Here is a 19,860-nt window from a genome sequence, read left to right on the forward strand (position 1 = left end):
AAATCTGGTGCTTACAGTACCCGTTCCAACACTGTAAGATGTTGCTGTAGTTTAGAGGCAGTTTATTTTAGATGAGGTCCATTGTAGAAATACTGCAGGTGGTCATTGCAATGCAATGTGTTTATTTGTTTAGCATATTATGTGTGTGACGTTTATCATTACACTGAGATAGGCAGCATGTTTACTCATTTTTATTCTGTGAAAATCATCCTGGGTTCATGCTGCCTTTAGGCCTCAGTGTCTGCAATTTCTAAGAAATGTACTTGCATTATAAAAACAAGACTTTACAGTTAACTGTAGCATTTCTTAAACATGTTGTTGGATGGTTGTTTTTTTTAATCATTTTTGTTAACATATATTTGATGATTTTATTTCCTCAGGAAAACTAAATATTGTCTTACTTTGTCATGAATTACAATAATTACCATTACTTGATTTCTAACCTTCAATTCATCATGAGTTATATACACACTAATTAATGAAAAAGACACTTGATATGCTTGATTAAGCATAAGTTGACTTGTGTCCTTATATTCTTTAAGGTGTTTGTTAAAACTAACATTACCTGTATAGTATACCTGTATATGACATTGATTTACACACTGTATAAGTCTACAGTACAGACTGAATGGAGCCTTGCTGTAGCTGCGCACGCATGCGCACTGCCGGACAGCTGTGACTAGACATTCGGTCATAGAAGCGGTGGAGGGGGCGCTCGAGCCGCGTCGGTGAAACAAATCAACGCGTGAAGGCTATTACTGAGAGGGTGAGTAGACTAATTGCGTCAACTGCTGCGTCTTCTTCTATCCCCACAAAACATCAACTCGGGAGTGCAGAAATTCACCTGGGACCGCCTGTCCTGTTAATGCGGGTACGTCAGTCGCATAAGCACAATCCGCCATTCCCTTTTTTTATTTTATTTAACGAGACACCCTTTCATGTTCTGAGTGAGGATGATCTCAGTAGCATGCACTCATGTGCATAATTTACTGTATTTCCCCGCGTTCAGTTCAAGTGCAGTGGTAGACCCTGCAGCTGCAAATGCATACGCGCGCAACGGGTGATTTGGTGCAGCGCAGCAAGAGAACAGAGATATGATAGGCGTTGAATCAAATTCACCCAAATATCGTGCACCAACTTCATTTATCAGAAAAGCATAGTTGAGGGCGGATATGCAGTCTCACTTTTCAAATATTTCCAATAGTTTTCTCTAATTACTGAATGCTAATTTAGTTAACTAACTTTTTCCATATTGCATTGCTATAATTTAGAGTTTTGCAAAGATCATGTCCTCTTCTCTGTCACACTCCTTCTCACCTTCTCTCTCTCAGGTCTCTGCTGCTCACCCAGGAGCAGGAGGTCCAGGGCGATGTCGACGCCAGATCCCCCAATGGGAGGCACCCCTCGGCCAGGTCCTTCCCCTGGCCCAGGTCCCTCTCCTGGGGCTATGCTAGGCCCCAGCCGCGGGCCCTCCCCAGGCTCCTCTCACAGTATGATGGGCCCCAGCCCTGGCCCTCCCTCCTCTGGGCACTCGCAGCCAGGGCCCTCTGGATACGGCCAGGACAGCATGCACCCTCTGCACAAAGTAAGGACGTACAAAACATCCAATGTCCCGTTGAGACACACCACCACTGTTAATTCTGGACCTTTAGAAACAGATGTAGAGTGTCACCAATATCCTACAAATGTAGCATTATTTGTGCACATTGAGGAGTTTAAACATCACATGCACATGACCTGCAGACTGTAAACGAGGCAGCTATATGGATGTTAATATAAAACTTAAAAAACTGTGAACTTACAAGGCAGATTTGCATATTATATATGTGACTGCTTCACTTTACATTTACATTATGGCTCCACTTTATCACAATGGGTGCATTGTAACACTAATACCATATTTGAAAAAAAAGTATTACTTTTAGTCTGTAATATCTGGCCTCATTTTCAATGATGTCGAGAGTACAATTAAAAAAAAAAATTAATACACACACAACATTTCTTTAACTTGAAAGCAAACAACAAAACGCAGTTAAAAGCCAATTCCATATTGAATTGCTACTCCATTCAAGAGCGGAGTAGTTTGTAATCCTTGTTTTAATTTGAAGGTGTGCAGTACGAAAACTAAAAGCAGTTTGCCCAAATGTAGTGTTTGCACACAAGGCTTCAAGCATTAACATCACTTGAACGAGTTAAATAATGAAATATAACAAATGTATAAGGAAGTGATACATGATGGCAAGTTGCCATTAAGAGCTTTCTAAATAAATACAAAACAATGCAGTCACATCATCTTACAAGTCTTTACATTTCATATGATATCATTTCTGTTTTATTATTTATTTTAATGTGCTTTTCCCCTAGCAGAACTATATTATGTTTACAGCTGAAACTAACTAATACTTTCCATGATAGTTTCATTTGAACCCTGTTTGATTTCTTCCACAGCCCTTGGAGAGCATGCATGAGAAGAGCATGAGTGAGGAGAGCCGCTTCACTCAGATGAAGGGACTGTCTATGAGACAGGGCGGGCACAGTGGCATGGGCCCCCCACCCAGTCCTCTAGACCAACACTCACAAGGTAGCGACGCTACGTAGACTTATCTTAAGCAATTTCATTCTTTCCAGCATTGTGTAAGACAAGTGGTGTTCTTTTAAGAAACTGTGCTGAGCTGGCTCATAGGGAGTGTCAATGTTGTCGCAAGACATTAAATAACCCATGAGTCATTGTTCTCAAACGCATTTCTTTTTATATCAAAATACTGAAATTGTGGCTCAGTGTAACAAAGGCACTGTTAACAGTCAGGTAGCAGCTTTGTAGCGTGGCCTCTACATGCAGTCTGCTATAAGGTAGGGAATGAAACGAAACTGAATCAGAGTTGAAAACATTATGAAATGACCGGCAGAATTTCAATAATGTTGAGGAATAACTAATTATATGTCTGGCTACACTGCAGGCTTTTGTTAAAGCAATGGTTTGTTAATAGTAAATAGTTAAATGAAAAGATTGAAACCACTCATGTTGAATAAATAAATATTTCTTGATCAGACAAATACTTCCCAACATATTTCCTTTTGAGACCTCAGGTGAGTGATTCTCTACTGTATCCAGCCAACACTCCTCATTACTGTCTGTCTGTCTCCTGTCTGTGCTTCCAGGTTACCACTCTCCATTAGGGGGCTCTGACCACTCCAGCCCTGTCCCTTCAAACGGCCCCCCCTCTGGACCTCTCATGCCATCTTCCTCTTCCTCCTCCTCCTCTGGTGGTCCCGGCTCTGCCTCTGCACCTTTAGATGGCCCCATTGGAGATCAACACACTCTGGGTCCCAATAACTGGCCCGGCCCTCCAGGTAGCACCGGCCCAGGCCCCAGTCCTGGACCCAGCATGGGCCCCAGTGTCTCCATCCATGGTTCTGGCCTTGAATCTGGAGGCCCTCCATGCCCGGGAGGTCCTGGTGGCCCGACTCCCTTCAACCAGAACCAGCTTCACCAACTCAGAGCCCAGATCATGGCTTATAAGATGCTGACCCGGGGGCAGCCTCTGCCAGATCACCTCCAGATGGCTGTCCAAGGGAAGAGGCCAATGCCTGGGATGCAACAGCAGCCCATGTCCAGCCTGGCTCCTGGAGCTGGAGGCGGGCCAATAGGGGGCCCAGCAGGACCAGTACCAGGACCTGGTCTAATAGGATCAGGCTACAGTCGAGTTCATGGTGAGCATGCATGGGTAATGTTTGCAATACTAAGCTAAATCCTTTGATGGGTAATTGATAAAAGACACATGTGTACCTGTATGTAACATTGGGCCTTATGCAGGAAACAATATATGAAAAATGTTCTTCTTATTTTTGTAAATATCGACGATTTGTTCTTATTTTGTTAGTACCCATTGATTTCTGGGATTCACCAATGTTTTCCTATTTTATTACAGCCTTTTTGTTGGTAGCAATTCTCCAATTGTTGGGTATGTGCGACCTTTATATAGTGTTAAGGGGGCGCAACCTATGCTAATAAACAATTGGCCATATGCCTCCAATGTATGGTCAAGTGGGATTCATCATTCAACACACCAGATTTAGATGGTGAAGAATGTTTGGTTAATCTGGAGTTTACTTTTTTTCTCTTAACAGAAAATTAAGAGGAAAACATAAAAGAGATTTAAGACAATGTTGCTGCATGAGGTGCATTATATTATCTTCATACTGTAGTTAGCTACAAATATTCACAAAATGTTCTTCTCAAAAAAATAATAATTATATTTTGTGTTATAAATGAGCCATCAGACAATCTGTACATATTTGTTTCTTTAGGAATGATGGGTCCCAACATGCTTCCTCCAGGCCCATCGGGTACTCCAACTGTGACGCAGATACAAAACCCAAATGGACCTCCCAAGTCCTGGCCTGAAGGTATGTGGTGCTGCTGTAAGACTGTGTGACACCTGTTGAACATCGTGTGAGTAGCTCTGATATTAGAGTAAGGGGTCTGAGTGCGAGCTGGTATGTCCATATAAATTCCAGTTATTACCCCTAATCCAGGTAAGAACATTGATAAATTAGGATAGGAACAGTGTGTTCATATGCCAATATATGAGGCCATTGTTGTCCTTTTATTAAAGTCATAATCTAAGATTTTCTTGGTTAGAGTTTATGGCTCTATTATGTTCACATTGTAGATCCTGGCCTCTTATACTGTAATGATAAAGTCACTCATTGTCTGCTTTTTCATACATTTATGCTACCTTCCAGTATTTATCCTAATATTTATTCTAAGCAAACTACTGTTGTTTTCTTACAGGTGTCCTGTGGAGTTTCCTTGTAATCATAATGTCTTTAAACATAAATGCATAACTTCCTGTGCAGCAGAATATTTTACATTTCCGTGGTCTAAATGTTGCTCAAACCCTACCAAAAACCAAATTACAGGGGAAGCACTTAACACTTTGTACAGTTTTTCTATTAAAATAATACATTTTCTATACACTGAATGTTGACATTTCTTCATTTCCTTCACTTCTCTCTAGGCCCCATGGTGAATGCAGCAGCCCCCTTCAACGCACCCCAGAAGCTTATTCCCCCTCAGCCCACTGGTCGGCCCTCTCCTGCCCCTCCTTCAGTTCCCCCCGCTGCCTCTCCTGTAATGCCTCCACAGACTCAGTCTCCCGGCCAGCCAGCACAGCCTACTCCCATGATGCCATACCATGCCAAGCAGAACCGCATTACCCCCATTCAGAAACCCTGCGGCCTCGACCCAGTGGAGATATTGCAGGAAAGGGAGTTCAGGTACGACAGAGGATTCAGTTTCCCTCATCTCATTTACTTTTGGAAAGTGGTAAAATGGCAATACATTCCTGGCAAGTTTTCTTGCTTTATTTTCTGTCTTTAATACTTTCAAAAAGTGGTACATAATCACATACCGCAAGCTTTTTCTTGTACACTGTCTACCAGAGGTATTCGGACTCAAAAGTACAAAAAACATAAAGAATAAATAATTCACAATACAATGCAACTGAATACTCCCTTTAGGCTACAGGCTCGTATCACTCATCGTATTGCTGAACTGGAGAACCTGCCGGGCTCTCTGGCTGGAGATTTACGTACAAAAGCTACTATAGAGCTCAAAGCCCTCCGACTGCTTAACTTCCAGAGACAGGTAAGGTATGGTTTTTAGTGGTGGTGGTGGTGCATATGATGAGTCCATGTTTGTATATTTGTCTGTGTGCGCGACTATCCACAGTTGCGTCAAGAGGTGGTGGTGTGCATGCGCCGGGACACCGCTCTAGAGACGGCCCTCGATGCTAAGGCCTACAAGCGAAGCAAGCGTCAGTCTCTGCGAGAGGCGCGCATCACAGAGAAACTGGAGAAACAGCAGAAGATTGAGCAAGAGCGCAAACGCAGGCAGAAACATCAGGTAGAGGTCAAATGCAGTCAGGATGTTTCCTTTGATAAGATTAAACGTGGTGTTTTTGATGACTCCTCTCTTCTCCTGTGTTTTATCTTCTCTGTCCTTCATCTCATACTTGCACTCCGTTCTTAGGAGTACCTCAACAGCATCCTGCAGCACGCCAAAGACTTCAAAGAGTACCACCGCTCCATGACAGGCAAAATGCAGAAACTGACCAAAGCTGTGGCCACCTACCATGCCAACACTGAGCGGGAGCAGAAGAAAGAGAATGAGCGTATTGAGAAAGAGAGGATGAGGAGGCTCATGGTAAGAACAAGCATGAACATTACACAATTACCAGTACGCACACCCTCATACACACACTGTGTATGTGTCCGTCCTCCCAGGCCGAGGATGAGGAGGGCTATCGTAAACTGATTGACCAGAAGAAGGATAAGCGTCTGGCCTACCTGTTGCAGCAAACTGACGAGTATGTGGCAAACCTCACCGACCTGGTCAGAGCTCACAAAGCTGAGCAGGCCCTCAAGGAGAAGAAGAAGAAGAAGAAGAAAAAGAAGAAGGTATGCAAAACACCAGCGCCAGTGATCTTTGTTTGTGATGATTAATGACTTTGCATGAATGAGTTGTGTGTGATCTCTGTTGTGATCAGTCAACTTCTTCTTGTCTTGCAGTTGGAGAGTGCTGAGGGTCAGACACCTGCCATGGGTCCAGATGGAGAGGTGAGCAGCAGCTGTTATGGCGTGGCAAGATTACTGTATATCTATTCCAGTAAGGAAGATTAAGCTAAAGCAGATATTTAAAGTCACTGACGAAAAGTAGAATCTGCACACTGCCCTTTGCTCCCAAAATGATTTTTTGTTCACTATTACCGCGCAACATTTTGATCAACTAGATTTTCATCAGGCACTAACAAACATCCCTGTATTATACATACATATCTCAAAATGATCGTCCACCGCAACCATGTGTGCATATTCAGGACATAATTACGTAAATAACGTCTCACAGGTGACAACAACTGTAATGGCAAACACTATGATAAACGGTCAAACAAAACCTCAAGGAGAATAAAATGTGTGCAAGTGTAGAAATAATATTATACAGCAGCAGCACTGTTATCACTTATTACCACTTTGTCTCATGTCGATTAGCCACCATGTAAACAACTAGCCCAGTCCAAAAGATAACTTGCCCTCTACCCTGCAGCCTCTGGATGAGACGAGTCAGATGAGCGACCTGCCTGTGAAGGTCATCCATGTGGACAGCGGGCACATCCTGACAGGAGTGGACGCTCCGAAAGCGGGACAGCTGGAGACCTGGCTGGAGATGAACCCTGGGTGAGAACGTGTGTGTGTCTGTGGCTGTAGGTGCGTTGTTGATTGAAATAATACATTTTGGCTGAATTGCTAAGAAACTCATTGCCCGAAGAGGACACATTTTAAATCTGTGGTGACTCTTCATGTGGCACCATCAACTCGCTTGAACCTTAGTTTTGATTTAGACAATGCTACGTAACATGGTTAAGATCCTAACTGTAGGCACGTTCGCATGCTAAACATTACATTGCTTAACATTTTCTAACTGTATGATTTAAACTTTAACTTTCCTAGAGGGGAAATTTGTCTTGCAGCCAAGTAATTTAAGTAAGTATGTTTATCAACAAAAACATGCTAACTGCATGTTAGTGTGCTTAACATTACATTGCTTAACACACTATGTTATACATTTTGCTTTTGCGTTGTGCACTTATATTATTCAAAATGTTTCTAACTATTTTCAAACCTAGGGATGTCTGTAATTTTAGACAAAGTAATGGTTGTTTCATTTGGTCTCCTGTAATGGCGACGTATCTCCTTTGCGAAAGCACCAGGGTTGCGTTTGGCTTCCAGAAGCTGTCATAGACTTTTAAATCCAGTTTTTAAGCCCCATTTTTACGTTACACTTTTTAAAGCATGGCGACAGGATTCTAGTCTTGTCTCCTTAAACCAGCTTTTTAAATTAAATTTGCTTTAACGCTTTTGTGTGTGTGTGATTAAGAAACACGTGCATGAGGATGACTCGTACGGTGGAAATGTTCAGTTGACTGTTTAGTTAGTTTAATTTGAGCATGCATGTATTTTGTCCAGTTATGAAATGGCTCCTCGCTCAGACAGTGAAGACAGCGAGGAGGAGGAAGAGGAGGAGGTGAGTTGTTTTAAAAGACATGTTTGAAGCCAGTTTCATATTCACTGCTCCAATTACTGACAAGCTGTCATCGCAGGAGGAAGAGGAGCCTCAGCCGCCGGCTAATCAGATGGTGGAAAAGAAGAAGATATCACACCCCGATAGCGAAGACGTGTCCGAGGTGGACGTCCAACACATCATCGAGTGAGTACATACAGGACATGGAGTACTACACTTGAATACATTTTTCTACCATTTATGTTCAAACGAAAATGCATGTGGTCATAACGAGCTATTTACAAAAAAAGAACAAATAACTTCATGCCATGATTGAATAAAACTGTAATGTGTGTCATCTGCAGAAATGCTAAACAGGATGTGGATGACGAATATAGCGGTGCAGTGTTCGCCCGAGGCCTCCAGTCTTATTATTCTGTGGCTCACGCTGTCACAGAGAGGGTGGACAAACAGTCCAGTTTGTTAGTAAATGGACAACTCAAACAGTATCAGGTGAACAAGCACAATCAGAACAATTACATGATATTCTCTACCTTGCCAAAGGGCCGGGCAATATGACTTATAAATAACATGTTTTTAGGTTATGCCGCAGACGTAGAACAAACCACAACACATCGATTGTATTCCATATGTCGCCCACCCCTACATGCCATGAAAAAGGAGGTAAATGCTTTGCTTGACTGTCCCTTTCTTGTCTGTCAGGTTAAAGGTTTGGAGTGGCTGGTTTCTCTTTACAACAATAACCTGAATGGGATCCTGGCGGATGAGATGGGCCTGGGGAAAACCATCCAAGCTATCGCCCTGATCACGTACCTCATGGAGCTCAAACGGCTCAACGGTCCCTACCTCATCATTGTTCCCCTCTCGTTAGCATAACCTCTTTATTTGCAAAAATATATTTTTGTTTGTTTTGTTCTTATTCATCAGGAAAATACAGAAAAACGGATTTTGTATTATTCAGAATAAATAGTTGACAACAGTGCTGTCTCTCATTGACAGAACTCTTTCTAACTGGGTGTATGAGTTTGACAAGTGGGCTCCGACAATCGTGAAAGTGTCTTACAAGGTGAGGTTTTGCACTCAGAACGTGTGTTTCTACAAATGCAATTATTTATTGGATTGTAGCTTTTTTTGCTTTTATTGTAAAATATGATGAGATGAGATGTATTGAAGGAGATGATGTTTTTTGCATAATTTTTTTTATTGTATATTTGTAATTGTACATGTTTTTGCTTGCAGGGGTCTCCTTCTGCCAGAAGAGCATTCGTCCCCCAACTGCGCAGCGGCAAGTTTAATGTTTTACTCACCACTTATGAGTACATCATCAAGGATAAACAAATACTGGCCAAGGTGAGATGGGATGTACAAACAAACACAAGCAGAAGGACACACACAAACACACAGGCAGTCAACGTGTAATTGCTTTTTGTTAATCATTTGATTTTGCTTGAGGTTTCCATGTGTTTTTGTTTGCCGTCTTCCAATTCCTAAATCCCCAAAGTCTAAAAGTATGTAATCCTGGCCAATCTGACCACCCCTTGTGCTGCGTCTCAGTGATTTCTCCTAGGTGCTGCCACACTGACACCGCCTGTCTCCCTCTGTCCTCTGTGACTACCATGCACTCATGTAGTCATATAGGCTTCCTGACTGCTCAAAGGTGGGTGTTGTAGTTCAGGCAAACATTTCCCCATGTGGTGGCTCAAGGCTTTGGCTTGGGACTGAGCCAGCGTGGGTCAGGAAGACACGCTGGACAATCTTCCTTATGAGCACTTTCTGTTTTTGGTTGCTTTGGATGCAGTGAGACAGTATAGTAGCCGCTTTATCCAAATGTACTCCTCTCTTCTCTCCTTTTACATCAACCCCACCAGATTCGTTGGAAGTACATGATTGTGGACGAGGGCCACCGTATGAAGAACCACCACTGTAAACTGACCCAGGTCCTGAACACACACTATCTGGCCCCACGGCGAGTCCTGCTGACAGGAACGCCTCTGCAGAACAAACTACCTGAGCTCTGGGCGTTGCTAAACTTCCTCCTGCCCACCATCTTCAAGAGCTGCATCACCTTCGAGCAGTGGTTCAATGCCCCTTTCGCCATGACTGGAGAGAAGGTGGAGAGAAGTTGTAGCCACAATCACATTCCTGGTTTTTGAGTGTTTGAGAGATGACAACAAGCAGGGGGTACACTGTCTTTCTCTCCAAATAATTGTTGCTTCTTTTACTCTCCAGGTTGACCTTAATGAAGAGGAGACCATCTTGATTATCCGTCGTCTCCACAAAGTACTTCGCCCCTTCCTGTTACGCAGATTAAAGAAGGAAGTGGAGGCACAGCTACCAGAGAAGGCATGTTTCACCTATTTGAGCACACAAACTTAACATGAACACAGACAAACATACACGCATATATTAGTCCAGATGATTGCCCTAATGATGGGGAACAAATCCTCTTGTGTTCACTAGTATTTTTTATAGTAGAATATGTGATAAACCTACATTTATGTCTACTTATTTCATTGATTCCACCTGTCTCTCCTCTCCGTCAGGTGGAGTACGTGATCAAGTGTGACATGTCGTCTCTTCAGAGGGTGCTGTACAGGCACATGCAGGCCAAGGGGGTCCTACTCACGGATGGATCAGAAAAGGACAAGAAGGTGAGGACATAAACACTTTAACTCTGTGGGAACTTGTTTAGGGCATATTTGTTTTTTATAATAAGCCCAGATAATATGTGGCACTAGTGATTTATTTGATTATCATACATCATGTAGAAGTTATTGTTTTATTTTGGCTCAGCCAGGTAATAGAGGATGCTGGTCTACTTACAAACGGGACACATTTTGAAACATGAAACTTTGTTGTGTTTTCCTTTTAATTTGCCAGCCTTCTGTAGAATACTGTCACAAACAACAATTGACTCGAGAATGAGTTTACTGTATAGACTCTATGTACTGGATATAAATATGTAATTTACACAGCTGTAAGGTGCTGGAAAAGCTTGAAAATGCACATTGAAGATGCTTGAATTTGACTTTGGAAAAGGTGTAAGAACTCTGAAACACTTGGAGATTTATTAAAGATTATAGGGAACACTGGGATTTGTACCAGAGTGGATGTTTGGCTTTCACTGTCAGAAAATACTTGAATTGCTTATTTGACATTAGTAAAGAACTTTAAGGATAAGTTGATGCTGGAGTTTTATCTTAACTCTCAGGGTTAGTTCGTTGACTCTCACATTTACATACCTATTGCTTTTATTAAAACCTAGAAAGAGAATTGATGATTGTGCTTGGAAGAGCCTTTATGAATCAATGCTGAAGGAAAGAATAAAACTGTGATGGCAAGCTTTACGTTTTGTCTTGTTGTGTTTACCAGGGTAAAGGAGGCACTAAGACGCTGATGAACACCATCATGCAGCTGAGGAAGATCTGTAACCACCCTTACATGTTCCAGCAAATTGAGGTACTATTGAGGAGTGTGATACAAGAATATCTTGTCTCCCGTGTGACTGACTTACAGAATACATTTTTGATTGCTTTTGCAGGAATCTTTCTCTGAACATTTAGGCTTCTCTGGTGGGATAGTCCAGGGGTAAGTGCTAATTACATTAAAAGGTCAAGATCACACACGTACAAACTGTCACCCTTTTAACCCAATCCACCTACCTTTACGTCAGTCTTGACCTGTATCGGGCATCAGGAAAGTTTGAGGTGTTGGATCGAATCCTGCCAAAGCTGAACGCCACTAACCACAAAGTGCTGCTCTTCTGTCAGATGACCTCACTCATGACCATCATGGAGGACTACTTTGCCTATCGCAGCTTTAAGTATCTGCGTCTGGATGGTGAGACAGTTTACTTCTGAATTTGTCCTTTATTTTCACTGTATTTTATTTTCATATCACTTAGTTGCTTAACATTCTGTCTTTCTTGCTTTGAAAAAACTAAGCAAAGCCTTTATTTCCTTTATTTTCTATCTTCCCTATATCTCAGGCTCTACAAAAGCTGACGATAGAGGAATGTTACTGAAGACATTCAATGAACCAGGGTCAGAGTACTTTATCTTCCTCCTGAGCACAAGAGCTGGAGGCCTCGGCCTCAACTTGCAGTCTGCAGACACTGTGATTATTTTTGACTCTGACTGGAACCCACATCAGGTTTGATGCACTTTTGACTTGCACTTTTGAAGACCTATGTTATACAATGTATGAAGGAATCCTGCGTTAACACTGTTACTGCTATAGTGCTGTGTGAGGTAGCAAATTTAACCTTTTCTATCTTATGATTTAAATCACCAAGCTCCATGATTTCTTACATTGTATTTTAAGAAATACATTGTTTAAAAAACGTATGGTACTGTAAAAGTGGAATTTCAGCCTGGTAGGAGAGTACCCTGCTAGCAGGAGATATGTGGGATGGTGGTTCACCATCGGCCCCTTGAAGGCAGATTGTCGGTCCTTTGTCGCTGAGAAAGATCATCATCAGGATTTATCGGTGATTTGTAAAAGTAAAATATGTTAAGCAGTTATATGTGGGTTTACAAATGAGGTGCCAGCTCAGTAATTGCGACTTGTTTACTTCTGCCTACTGGCCTATAAACAATGGGAACATTTGAAACTACACTAACTCTCTTTGTCCCTCTCCAGGATCTGCAGGCTCAGGACAGAGCCCACCGTATTGGTCAGAAGAATGAGGTGCGTGTGCTGCGTCTTTGCACAATAAACAGCGTTGAAGAGAAAATCCTGGCTGCTGCCAAGTACAAACTGAACGTGGATCAAAAGGTCATTCAGGCTGGCATGTTTGACCAGAAGTCTTCCAGCCACGAGCGCAAGGCCTTCCTGCAGGCCATCCTGGAACATGAAGAGCAGGACGAGGTCTGGGGGCCGGAAGTGTGTCTACGCATTAATGTGTGTGCGTGCGTGCACCTGAAACACCCCATTTTAAAGAATGAGCTTGCCTTATGCTCTGCTTGCCAACATCTTCCTGCTGTGTTCAGGAGGAGGATGAGGTGCCAGATGACGAGACTGTCAACCAGATGATCGCCAGGAGTGAGGAGGAGTTCGACCAGTTTATGGTTAGTGTGTTAAAGATACTCAAAGTCACTCAAGTCTTCACCTACAGCCCTATCTCAACCAAAATTTGAGTATACATCTTTGTTGCCCTTTTTTTCTTCCTCCCTTCCTCAGCGTATGGACCTTGACCGGCGTCGTGAGGATGCCCGTAACCCACGGCGAAAACCTCGTCTGATGGAGGAGGACGAGCTGCCCACTTGGATCATGAAAGACGACGCTGAGGTTGAACGTCTGACCTGCGAGGAAGAGGACGAGAAAATGTTTGGCCGAGGTTCTCGACATCGGAAAGATGTGGACTACAGCGATTCACTGACGGAGAAGCAGTGGCTCAAGGTAATTAGCTGAGAAACAGATGTCAAATTTAAATAGAAAATAAAACTGCTTTACTTTCTGGGTTGATTCTTCTTTTGTGATTTCAATATCTTTATTTTAATCTCTCAGTCTATGTTTCCTGTGCAGGCGATAGAGGAGGGCACACTGGATGAAGTGGAGGAGGAGGTACGTCACAAAAAGACGACGCGCAAAAGGAGGCGAGACCGCGACCTGGATCTCCCTGGTCCCTCCTCTTCCCTGGGGGGACGAGGGGACAAAGATGAAGACGGGAAGAGGCAGAGGAAGAGGGGAAGACCACCTGCTGATAAACTCTCCCCCAACACCCCTGCCCTCACAAAGAAGATGAGGAAGATCGTGGACGCTGTCATCAAGTATAAAGACAGGTAGCTCACATGTTTTTTACTGACCCCTCACTTGTGTGACAGTGTTTGACACATTTATCACTTAATCAGACATTTTAATTATATTATCAAGTATATAAGTTAAACCATTACATGTCACACACATGGCATCAAACACATCGACTGCTTATACCAGTACACACACTGGTGAGTGAAATAAAGAGCACTATATTTGCATATTTAAGTTATTCATTTGTCACTGAACACTGCAACTTTGCAATGTCATGCTACTCTAATCAGCACTAAGTGTGTAAGTAAAATAATACACCGTATCAAATTTCACATTAACTTTGAATGAAATTATTCAAACCAACAAGATACAGTAGAAAATATGCTGCTGGTAGGATTGACAGATTAAAGGATTTAAATGCATACTACGACTCAAAGATCTTTAACTCTTACTATTTTTTATTAACTGGGTTAAAGATGTTGTCGTTTACGGAGAAACTAATGTAGGCCTATAGGGTTTTATTTATTGTTTTACAAAAATCTATAATATAACTAGTAAACCAGCAAACAGTAGCGGATCTGAACTCTAAAGCTTTAGTTAACATTTCTATTCAAAGATAAGAGTGATTATGAAAGCTATCAGTCATCGCTCACGCGTAGTGTTTAAATAGAATAAATGAACAAGTGAAACTTTGATACGATGAATTCAGTAACTTTCAGATGCTGATGAAAATGTTTTGTCTCATCCTGATGATATCTTTTCCAGCAGCGCCAGTGGGCGTCAGCTGAGCGAGGTGTTCATCCAGCTGCCGTCTCGAAAAGAGCTGCCAGAGTACTACGAACTGATCCGCAAGCCTGTGGACTTCAGGAAGATCAAGGTTAGATCAGAAAAAAATATTATTTTGGGGTAAGTTGGTCACTGCAGCAGCAAAGTATAGCCCACACAACAAAAACAAGAACATGTATAGGTTGACAGAGAAACATCACATGTTGCTTTCTCTTATATACTCAGTGATGTAAACATTGTGTCTTTGCTGTAGGAGAAGATTCGAGGTCATCGCTACCGCAGTCTGGGTGACCTGGAGAGAGACGTCATGCTGCTCTTCCAAAACGCTCAGACCTTCAACCTGGAGGGATCACTGGTGAGACTTACACAGTCCTCACTCATGGATGCACTCTACTCTACTCTCTAGCTTTTAGAATGAAGTTTTCAATGTCTGTCAATCTATCAACTTTCATTCCCTTTGTGTACGACAAGCGGGACAGCATACTGTTTTTTGACTGCAGTGAAAATGTTGTTTTTGAAAAAACGCCAACAAACATGGATTAGAGCAGAATATTTAGTTAGATAGACAGAATGTATTGTTGTCTTATTTGAATATCTCAGCCACTACTCGCCATATATTTAGGAAACTTGGAGGGTTGGTGCACCATAATTAGTCTAATTTTTTTTAAAACTTACTAATCGTACATGAATCGTGGTTACTGAAGCGTTGTGTTACCTGTATGTACATGATGTTGGTAATGAAGTTGTTTTCCTGTGACGTTTTTCTCATGTGAGCAGATATATGAAGACTCCATTGTCCTCCAGTCAGTGTTTACCAGTCTGAGGCAAAAGATCGAGAAGGAGGAGGAAAGTGAGGGAGAGGAGAGTGAGGAAGAGGATCTGGAGGAAGGGATCAGAGTCTGAATGTAAGCATGCCAGTGTGAAGAGAGCAGCAGAGGACTGTTTCTGAGTTTTAGATTGTTGTTGTTTGTATATGCAAGTTATCTTTAAATTCCTTTGTGTTTTATTTTGTCAGTGGTAAAAATGTGTTCTGATGTTCTTTTCTCACTGACTTTCACTTGAGACGACACCTAAGTTTATTTTTCACACTTTAAATTACTCTTATTTATAATATAAACATGTTACGTCTGTGTGTGTATGTTTTTCTCCAGCTCGCTCAGTGAAAATGAAGATCCGTCTGGGAAGGAAGGATAAAGGTGGAGATCATGGGAAGGGACGCAGCAGACGAACAGGACGCAACAGAGCCAAACCTGTTGTTAGTGATGACGACTCAGAGGATGAGCAGGAAGAGGTATCTCACTGTGTTTGTGTGTGTGTGTGTGTGTGTGTGTGTGTGTGTCTGTGTCTGTCTGTCTTTACGAGAACCAGTTTGAGTTTTAAAGGAAACTTACTTACTTTTTTACAACCTGGGTACTGCTGTCATAGTTTTGTCCAGTATACCTCTAAAGCTTTGTTTCTACTCGGAACTCTACTGAAAGCAAAATATTCTGTGATGTAGCAAGAAGCCAAGGAGTATTGCTGGCAAATGCCACAGACCAAACATGCAACTCACTGCCTTTATTAACTTTATACAATCCCTGTAAAGAAAGGAGTCCAATATTTGGAACAACAAATGTGTTATAATGAAACAAAGGTTGACAAATCAATTGGATTCGGCTGACAAAATGTTACATCATTTTTGGCGTGCATATACGTATCTTAAACTAGCATAATACTTTACTTACTTTTATAGTTTGAAACAGATTAACAACAGAGTTCAGAAGAGGTAGGAAACACAACATTCAAACTGTTTATTTGTAACAACCTGCAGAATGTATTAAAATTACAGTCTAATTTCCCTCCTTGTCCTTTATTATATTTGACAAGGAGGTAAATGTTTTTGATTTGCGACATACCGTAAAAAAACAACAACCCTGTTGAAAGTGAGTTAAACTTGGTGAAGAGTTGGTCATGAGGTGTGTACTCACCATGTTGATGTTTTTACATTTCCATAATTTTCTCATGAACTCTTGCAACACAAGTCATGACCACACATCTCATATGTCATCAGTTTATTAAAGTCTTATCAGGTGTATTTTTCTTTAAACAAATACAGAATATTAAAGAAATATAAAAAATTACAAAATACTCTAGACGTTTAGTAGCAGTTTTCTCTTTTATCTCTCCAGGAGCGTTCCCCCAGTGCCACTGACGAGGAGTCCTGAACTGTACTGTAATGTGGGAGAGAAGGGGGCACAAAGAGGATAATGCACCAACTCAAGCGTTGCATTTACAGTAAATACAACATGCCTCCGTCAACTCCATCCACCCTCAGTCAAATGTCACAGGACTGAAATAGAAAAGAGGTTTGCAAAGCCGTCATTACAGGAACAGATACATATTGGTATTGTTTTAATAGTCATATCGACATCACATGGAAACAGCACATATACAATATCATAAAATACACAAAATAATTGGACTATGCACATTGCGGCATTGAACTTCATCTGTTTCTCTGCTGAGGCTCAGTCTGAAAGAGTCTTGCAACAGAGGTGTCTTTTTATCTTTGTGTGTAATTTAAGGAGAGTTTTTGATCACTTTTAATGAGAATGTTGTCAGTGTACAGACGTTACTGTAAAACAGTTCTGGGAGTCACATCGACTTAGAAACTATACTGCAAAAATTACAACACTTTCCTTAAAGACGACCTATTTAGCTTTCACAAGCAGTATATGAACATTTAATCAATGGTTGATAACATACTATAATGTAGTTGTACGCAACTGTAAGGACTAAGTGTTTATTAATGTACAGTCATTTAAATTCTCCTATGAAGACATATTTTATATTTTTACAACTGTGTTTTACTTTATTGTCATTAAGTATCTGTTTATAAACCAGCCTCCACTTATGGGTGACCCATGGGGTGAACACAGGAGGAGTTATAGCTGCTGACAAATACATTATTAAATGCTTATATCTGCTGACAAGTACATTAAAGTGTATTTGCTATAAACCACTTACTAAATGTTTATATATTGCTTATAAATGCTTATAGGGGAACTTAAAGTGTTGCTATTACAACTCAAGCAGTCTTTAAGAGGAACAAAGGTTCAGTTAGTTAAACTTATTTCTTTTCATGTCTTTTTTTGGACAAATTGTGATCATAAATCAGTCCTTAGCTAACCTGAGGAGAACTGGCAGAAACCAGTAAAGTGAAGTAAACAACCTTGAATGTAAACAGAAAATGTTTTCACCCAGCTACTACCTTACCTCACCTTACCTTACCTTACCTTACCTTACCTTACCTTACCTTACCTTACCTTACCTTACCTTGCTTCTGGCTATACAAACCTGATGTTTTGCCTCCGCTTCGCTGTGGCGATGTGTTGTTACAACATTCAGCCACTTTGGAGCCACTGTGATTAACGAGGTGTGTGCACATCACATATTTGTGATGGGTGCTCACTGTTTGAGTTGGAAATCCAGCCTGCTGTGGGTGCAGGGTGTTTCCAGACTTCCCAGAAGCTCTTTAGCAACTCACCACAGTTATTATTTGACTGAGGTGTAATGGAGTTGGGTCCAGGTCACTGTATATAAAGTACAGATTAAAAACAACCTTGCTGCTGCTACATACCTGTTACACTTCCAATATAAGCACTTATAACTGTTGATTGTAGGCTTAAAGAATCATGAGGTCGTAATTCATCAATGAGTACTGTAACTTTAATTGCTTCTCAGTTGTTGTTTAGGATTTCAGAACTGTTTGATGTACTTTGTCTCTATTCATTTTTTTTTTTTTTTCAAGACAGGACCAGAGGGACAGTAGCTCCTCTCTGCTTGTGAACGCCTCATGGCTGTACGGTGTTGGATATGTTGTATAGAGTATTTTTTAGAGTATAATGTCAATGCACGTGTGTACAGCCTGCAAGTTCAGTTCTGTACCTTTTTCATTATGTAACTAGAGTGAACAACATACAACTAAAGCATCAACGTTTTCTCCACTAAATTATTAAGATCTATCTGTGTTGTGTTGTGGTCATCATCGCTGGAACCCAAAACAATAAATCACAGTAAAAGTGAATGTTGTCGTTTGTGTGATGTAGTGCTGAAATAAGTATTTGATTGTCGACAGAAAATTAATTGGCAACTGTTTTGATAAATGGTTTGACTCACTTTTCTTAAGCAGAAATGCCAAACATTTGTTGATTCCAGCTTCCAAAATATGCTAATTTGCTGCTTTTGTTCGTCTTATATGATGATGAACTGAATATCTTTGAGTTTTAAGGCCCTGTCACACATATCCGTATGACAGAAACGTATGCCGGCGCATACGAAATATCGGCAATACGTTGATATAAATTGAGGGTAAGTTGTGATCGTTTGAAGGACGCAGACGATACGTCGAACACGCCAGACATACGGCCCTGTCACACAGTTCCGTATGGCAGAAACATGCCGGTGTATATGAAAAGTAGCTCAAAATTTGTCAGAGTCCAAATACGTCCAACTTTTCCACAGCGGTGTTGTAGCTGACGTATACATACAAAATTATTATACGCATGTCCAACCTATTGATAGCGTATCACTTACCTATTTAAAACGTATCCGAGCGTCTGGATAACTGAGCTGGAAAAGTGCCACCTGGTTCACGTCATGCTGATGCTGGAGAACGGCTAGAATAGATAGATGGATGGATGGATGGATGGATGGATGGATAGGTAGGTAGGTAGGTGGATAGATAGATGGATAGATATATGGATAGATATATGGATAGATAGATGGATAGATAGATGGATAGATAGATGGATATATGGATAGATAGATAGATAGATAGATGGATATATATATATATATATATATATATATATATATATATATATATATATATATATATATATATATATATATATATATATATATATATATATATGGATAGATAGATATATATGGATATATATATATATGGATAGATAGATGGCTAGATAGATGGATAGATGGATAGGTAGATATATGGATAGATGGATAGATGATAGATGGATAGATATATGGATAGATAGATAGGTAGGTAGGTAGATAGATAGATGGATAGATGGATAGATAGATAGATGGATAGATGGATAGATAGATAGATGGATAGATAGATGGATAGATAGATAGATGGATGGATGGATGGATGGATAGATGGATGGATGGATATATGGATAGATGGATGGATAGATAGATAGATAGATGGATAGATGGATGGATAGATAGAT

General features: G+C 41.0%; 1 protein-coding gene across 1 annotated transcript; it reads left to right on the forward strand.

Annotated features, from left to right (window-relative positions):
• The first annotated feature begins 782 nt into the window (after window positions 1-782).
• On the forward strand, window positions 783-18,686 carry smarca4b (SWI/SNF related BAF chromatin remodeling complex subunit ATPase 4b). Its single transcript, XM_029433049.1, is given in 35 exon segments — window positions 783-871; window positions 1,332-1,585; window positions 2,449-2,581; window positions 3,160-3,711; window positions 4,309-4,407; window positions 5,022-5,280; window positions 5,524-5,650; window positions 5,735-5,908; window positions 6,035-6,208; window positions 6,289-6,462; window positions 6,574-6,621; window positions 7,109-7,239; window positions 8,029-8,086; window positions 8,163-8,269; window positions 8,428-8,575; window positions 8,786-8,949; window positions 9,083-9,149; window positions 9,323-9,433; window positions 9,952-10,194; window positions 10,313-10,426; window positions 10,627-10,734; window positions 11,456-11,542; window positions 11,625-11,671; window positions 11,757-11,923; window positions 12,072-12,235; window positions 12,725-12,985; window positions 13,075-13,152; window positions 13,265-13,483; window positions 13,610-13,866; window positions 14,603-14,711; window positions 14,874-14,975; window positions 15,398-15,508; window positions 15,510-15,525; window positions 15,772-15,911; window positions 16,789-18,686. Coding segments are annotated over 34 exon segments (5,001 nt in total). The 5' UTR covers window positions 783-871; window positions 1,332-1,369; the 3' UTR covers window positions 16,825-18,686.
• Window positions 18,687-19,860: the final 1,174 nt, after the last annotated feature.

The sequence above is a fragment of the Cottoperca gobio genome, chromosome 1, assembly GCF_900634415.1.
Source record: "Cottoperca gobio chromosome 1, fCotGob3.1, whole genome shotgun sequence".
Taxonomy (NCBI): Eukaryota; Metazoa; Chordata; class Actinopteri; order Perciformes; family Bovichtidae; genus Cottoperca; species Cottoperca gobio.